The following is a 6,706-nucleotide window of genomic DNA, read 5'->3' as shown; positions in this document are numbered from 1 at the left end:
TAACATTTTGCCAGGAACTGTGTTGAAAAAAATCCCAGTGAGAACCCAGTTATTAATATTTTTAGTCCACACTGACTATGGCATGGTTGGCCCAATCATGAAAGTGACCTGATGTGATTTGCATCATTGGCAGATGGGGGAGAGCAGGAGAGTGGCGATTTGGGGCACCTGTCATCCTGAGCCTGCCACCACCTCTCTCCAGCATGCCATATACATGAACTGCACTGGTCTGCTCCCTGCTCTCTACAAGCAAGCAAGGATTGAATCATTCACCTGCCTCCCCATGTTACATCCTCACAGGGGGGTTAAAGTTTAAAGGGAACATGTCCTTTAAATGTTAAAAGCCCCTGTGAGGAAGGCACACTATCCTCTCTCCTTGCTCCATACTTGTGTAGGGTTTAAAGTTTAAAGGGTGCATTACCTTTAAACATTAAACCCAGTGTGAAGATAGAGCATGGGAGGGATAGCAAAGCACTCCTTTCTTGCACACTATTTAAAATGTAAAGGGAATGCATCCCTTCAAACATTAAAACCTATGTGAGGATAGAGCACAGTGAAGAGGTAAGGAGCGCTCTTTTGGATGGGAGTGTTTGCACAAGCATTCTCCCCAGCACAGGTGGCAGCAGAGAGTAAGGGGCGGTGGTGGACAGCAGACCTAGACTATAGCAAAAGGTCCCTGCTTTAGACAGAATCTCCCACAACCATGCACACACAGACTGAAAGATCGTGGTAGAGGGTGCATATTCTCATTTGGTTCACAGCATGATTGGAAATTAGCATCCAGTATCTACCCTGTGTCATGCAAGCAGGGGTTGCACTGGATCTAAATTAGCTCTTTCTCATTCTGACCTGAGATGTCTGCTCACTTGAGATCTCTTGAGCTTTCCTGATTTCTTTGGCTCTGGTTTCCCAACAGCTTTTGTAAAGGGAAGCTGGAAGAGGCGCCTGTTTCAAACTTCTGGGTTGTGCCTCTAAGCTGCTTGCTAAATTATGCTGAGCAATCATGCTGAGTAGTAGGGCATCTGCTTTACATGCAGAAGGTCCCAGCTTCAATCTGTCACAGCATCTCTGGTCCTGTTGGGAAGTCTCCTGTTTAAAACTTGGGAGAGCTGCTGCCAATCAGTGTATACAACAATGACCCAGACCAGTGTTTTTCAAACTGTGGGTCAGGACCCACTCGGTGGGTTGTGAGCCAATTTCAGGTGGGTCCCCATTCATTTCAATATTTTTTTTAATATATTAGACTTGATACTACCATGGTATGTAACTGCATTTGGGGAAATGTCACAGACCTATACTTTTAACAGGCTACTATAAAGATACTTTAAACAATGATAGTAAATGGGACATTCTCCTGAGTAAGTGTGGGTAGGATTGCAACCCAGGATTGTTAAAAAATTTCCTGCTTGATGATTTCACTTCCAGTCATGAAGTTACTTCTGGTGGGTCCTGACAGATTCTCATTCTAAAAAGTGGGTCCCAGTGCTAAAGGAGTGAGAACCACTGACCTAGACAACCCAAAGGTCTGACTCAGTATAAGGCAGCTTCTTAGTGGGGACTCTGCAGAGGTCAAAAGATAAGATAAACTCTACAGAAAAAAATGTAATTCCTAGAAAGTTTGTCAGGGAAGGGAAAAGGATGTTGTCTCCAACTAGAGCAAAAACATCTATCATGCATTATAAAGTAGTCTCTATTAATATTTTAAAATAAATTTCAATAAAATACTAACTTCAGAAAGCCAAAATAGTTTCCCTATACTCTGTGAGCAGAACTCACTTAAGAAATGAGTGGTGCAGGACCACGTTCTCTTTGTGAAAAACACATCGCTCTTGACTGATGGGCAAAGCATTTAGCTCAGCTACTCTATGTGCCAAGTCACAGCTACCCAAAGGAGTGCCTTAATCCTCAACATCCTGATGGAGCAGGCACCTCAGGACTCAAAGGAGGGTGTGTTATTGACTGCTGACAATGGAATATTAAGATCCCATGTGGGAGAACAAGAAAAAGAAGACAGGACAGCCTTCTCAGATAACTTCGTGTTTAGAAAGAGACTTCCCCCTATTGTGGATCAAAATGCTTGAAATGAGTACTTCTTGTCTATTCAAAATAAGTATTGAGCCATCTGATTTCCAGCAATGGGAAATTCAAGGGGCTCAGGTGTTCCCAGCTATTCAATCCTCTAAGTAATACTGGTTTAATACCCAAAGGTTCTAAAAAGTAGGGCCATGTACCATTCCTTCTGCCATTTGCTCAGGTCCAACACTGAGAGCTTCTGGTGCTTTATGGGGATTTGCCTGCCTATGAGTGCAAGCACTAAGATCCTGGGACAATTAAATAAAGATGGTAAAGAAAGTAACCATAGAAATTGTGCCAGGTTTTTTTTTTAAATTTGTCACTTGCATGTTAACCTCTTTGCTAACCTTTGCTGCTCTTCCCTTTCTATCTCTTACTTAAATTATCAGTGTCTCTTGTTTTTATCCTTGCATCTTTCTTCTAATTCCTTTTATATTTTGCAGCCTTTTAATAAACTTCTTGGGTTTCTATGAATTCATCTGTCTGGTCCAATGTGACTTGAGAGGGAGCAGGTCGCCTTGTCTCCTGGACTGCTCACATTCTGCTGCTGTTTTGGCTGAAGGGAATCTCCCCAGATTTTGTGTCCCTGTTGACTAAGGAGAGCAGTTTACCCAAAGCAGCCTCCTTCTGTCTGTGCACTCCAGCTCTGGGTGGTGGCAGCAAGAGCTACCTTGTCCTAGTTTATTCCCAGTTTAGACAGTAAAGTGAGGAGAAGGAAGGTTGCTGCCAGTCGCTAACTAACTGCTAGGTTCTACATACGTATTATTCTCCATCTGTCTACCCTTACAGAAGTGGCATGACCTGGGATGCTGCTGCCAGCACACCTGCTTTGACATGCTGGAGGGGATAAAAAGCCCTTTACCATGCTCCTTGCATAGTTTTTAGAAACCTGAAGTGTGTGATCAAAGAAGCTCCTTCATTCATGCAAACCCTGTAAATAAAACTCATTCTCCCACCCCTGCATTGCCTCCTATTGCTTCCACCTGACTGCCCAGATTACCTCCTCTTGCCCCAACCAGCCTCCACTTACCTCCTCCCTGTGTTGTCCCTGTCCTTCTCCTTTCTTCTTTCTCCCAATTGAAAGTATAAGTTCAGTGGGGAAAGAGGGAGGCATGAACTTGCAGAGACCTGTAGTCTAGACCAGTTTCTCTCCCCTCTTCCTTCCTCTCTTTCTCTCCCTCCTTTTGCAAATGGCAAGAGCTGGTAGGAGGAAGGAGGTGGAGGATGGTGGTAGGAGCACCAGTTTCTCCATGCCATCACTGCCAGTCAGCAGGGAGCCCCCACTAATGTGCCACTTGGGATTCATGGTTCTATCAGGGCTCATTTGAGGGTTAGCCTTGGGTTAGGTATCTAGATATAGATGCCAGAGTGTAGACAAAGACAGGTAGAGAGCAAGTATGGAAACAAATGTTTCTTGAGAAGGAAGCCAGCATAATCACAGCTCTATTCTGAATTGTTTGATGAGCTTTGGGAAGGAAATAGAAAGGAAAGGAAAGAATTCATCAAATCACCCAACCCCCTGAAGCTAGTAAGTGTACCTGGTAGTAAGTATGCATAGTCCATTGAACACAATGGGAGTAACTTCTGAATTGTCATGCATAAGATTATACTGTAAGAGCAGTAAACTGCACTGGTTTATCCCAATGCTGAGCCTAAAAGGAGGCTTATTCCTTATTATTCTCCACTGTAAAACCAATGAGAGGCATTTCTGACAGGATAAAAATGATGGTAGGGAACAGTGTTTCTCAAACGATGGGTCGGGACCCACTAGGTGGGTTGCGAGCCAATTCATTTCAATATTTTATTTTCAATATATTAGACTTGATGCCACCATGGTACATGACTGTATTTGGGGAAATGTTACAGATCTAAACTTTTAACAGGTTACTATGTATATGCTTTTAACAATGATAGTAAATGGAACTTACTCCTGGGTAAGTGTGGGTTGGATTGCAACAGTTAAAATTTTTCCTGCTGGATGATGTCACTTCTGGTCATGACATCACTTCCGGTAGGTCCTGACATAAACATGTGAGAACCACTGGTATAGAATATTCAGAGATTACTGCAAATATAACCTGCACTAACCCTCAAATGTTTGTAATCCAGCTTATTTTAATGCATGGTGGATTGGGTTCATTGCTTGTAATGGCAGAATGTTGAATACAGAGAGGACAAGTGCTAATTTTAGCACATAGCTAAACTTGCATTGCTCCTCTAGCAAATTGTGGGAAAACTTGGCAGAAGGCAGAGCACTGCGTGTAGATTAGTTTAGCTCTCAACAGTCAGTCCGATGTGACTGATTGTACAGTGCCTTCCTTGAGAAAAATCTAAACAAAGTATCAGTAACATCCACAAGCTACCACAACAAACAGCACACCTCCATACGAGAGCCTATAGAGAGAAGCAACTCGAAAGTGCAACTAATCACCAGGTTTCAGAAAAGAGAAATCAGAAAAATGAGGATTTGCTTTAGAAAAGAATCGAGCTTTACAAAAGAGGATGAAAAGAACAGCAGCTGAATTCAGGAACCAGAGAACTCCCAGTTTCTAGAAAACGGCCAGGTTTGAGATTCAAAGCATCAACCATGTTCACAGCTCCCTCTGATGACCATAGAAGTCTACACATTTTATTTTTGTTCATGCATTCAACTGACAGCTGACTGGTTAAGTCCTAATTGCTTCCAAGTGAGGTCAGCAAAGGTTTTCCTTTAAAAAAAAAAAAAGGGACAGACTTCACATACACACATAGAGCAACACACACCCTCATATACACACAAGTGTGCCTGCACACGAACACACTCGCATCAACTTGCACGCGCATTGATTTATGGAAACAATTATGATTCTGTCATAGTCTTTCTGAGCTGGGGAAGTTTAGCTACAGTAGAGAGTCTCATGTTGCAAAAGGCAGACAACAGAAATGGAATACTTGTGTGTCCAGCTGTTATCAAGAGGAGCAAGTAAGTCATCTGTCTTCTTTAAAACTTCTAAAAAGATTTCTTAGCTGCTAACAGCTTTTTCTGTCCTCATGATTTTGTAATATCACAAGCAAGGCTCTTGACAGTTTCTTGTGAACCAGTAGTAATGGAACTGCATATGTGAAGGAATTGTAAAAACAGAGCGTAGTGCACTTGGATGGTCCTGCCAATTAAAAACAAGATACTGGAGCTAGCTTTTTTCAAAGCAGATACATGAAACAAGCGAGGGAAAGAGCACAAAAACGGTTTTCCTCTGAATTTGGCAATTTAGATGAATCACTAGAAAACAGAAAAACAGGAAGAAGTAGGGTTGTATTTCAATGCTTCAAACAAAGAAACCTTTGCTAACATTTACATGTTGACTTTTGCTTTTTCTTTCTTACTTTTTCATATCCAACGTAATTGTTTCTTTGCTTGCGTAATGACCATAAAAATTTATGCATACCACTTTCCTCATAGGTTTTTTGCTTACAGCACGAGTAGTGAATTCAAGTAGCAAAGGAGGTCACAGCAGCCGAGGTTACTGCAACCTGTTTCTTTAAAGGCTATCTGGCTAAAAGGATATTTAAGGGACAATTCTCTTTGATACCTGTCTCTCAAAAGAAATAAGAACCGGAATTCTGCAAACCGGAGCAGCTGCTGGTTAAATCTCGTCACAATTCACAGGCACCACAAAGGACAGGTCAATGACCAAGGAGCAGCCACCGACCAAAGACAGATTTTTTTCATTATGTTGTTCGTGAGCACCCAGAACACTGCACTATAATGCACAAATGGATATTGACATGGATCCTGGCAACTTTGCTCTACAGATCATACTTTTACATTATCTTTTTTGTGAGCACTGTATCATTAGCTTGCAATGACATGACCCCAGAGCAAATGGCTACAAATGTGAACTGTTCCTCCCCCGAGCGACATACCAGAAGTTATGATTATATGGAAGGAGGGAATGTGAGAGTAAGAAGACTTTTCTGTCGAACTCGGTGGTATATCAAGATTGATAAGAGAGGTAAAATAAAAGGAGTACAGGAGCGTAACAGCAACTACAGTAAGTAGTATCTCTCCTTCTGCAATCTGGCTTAAATGTTTTGCATATGTGTGTATGAACAGGAGGCTTTTTTACATGGTAACTCATGCTGTCCCAGTTGGTTAGGAGCACACTGGCCATTCTACCAGGCAAATGGCTTCCTATTAATCATACAGCTAGACATTTGGTATTGATTTTGAAATGCGTCATTTTAAATAATATGTTTCCAGAATGTTGTAGATCTGCTAATATATTATTCGCAGCTGGTAACTATTAGCAGAGAAAGCCTATTATAACAAGTGAATTAAAGTTGTTAAGCATTAGAGTATCAAACCACAAAGCTCTATGCTCATAAAATACTTAGGAAACATTTGAGAATGCTTGTAATACAGACTACCTGTAAGTGTAGCTGAAGACCTCTACATTTATATCAAAACATTCTTGCACCTCATAAGTGCTGACAATGACAAAGGGCACCTTGCAAAGCTATCTTGATTATTTTGTCATGCCTGAAATAAAGTCTCCAAATCATTTCACTATTATGATGATAATAAAACCTTACAATATTTTCTTTTGCAACATTACAAAAGTTTTTTATCTATGCAGTTTAAGTTACAAAGCAG

General features: G+C 41.4%; 1 protein-coding gene across 1 annotated transcript in view; it reads left to right on the top strand.

Moving 5' to 3' along the window:
* Positions 1-4,831: 4,831 nt before the first annotated feature.
* Positions 4,832-6,706, top strand: part of FGF7 (fibroblast growth factor 7) — a 42,736-nt gene continuing 40,861 nt past the window's right edge. The window contains exons 1-2 of the mRNA XM_066636211.1: positions 4,832-5,035; positions 5,513-6,104. Coding sequence (XP_066492308.1) covers positions 5,819-6,104 — 286 coding nt within the window. The 5' untranslated portion in view covers positions 4,832-5,035; positions 5,513-5,818. The remainder of the gene's footprint in view (positions 5,036-5,512; positions 6,105-6,706) is intronic.

The sequence above is a fragment of the Tiliqua scincoides genome, chromosome 8 (genome assembly GCF_035046505.1).
Source record: "Tiliqua scincoides isolate rTilSci1 chromosome 8, rTilSci1.hap2, whole genome shotgun sequence".
Taxonomy (NCBI): Eukaryota; Metazoa; Chordata; class Lepidosauria; order Squamata; family Scincidae; genus Tiliqua; species Tiliqua scincoides.
This window is presented reverse-complemented; position numbering and strand designations above follow the sequence as displayed.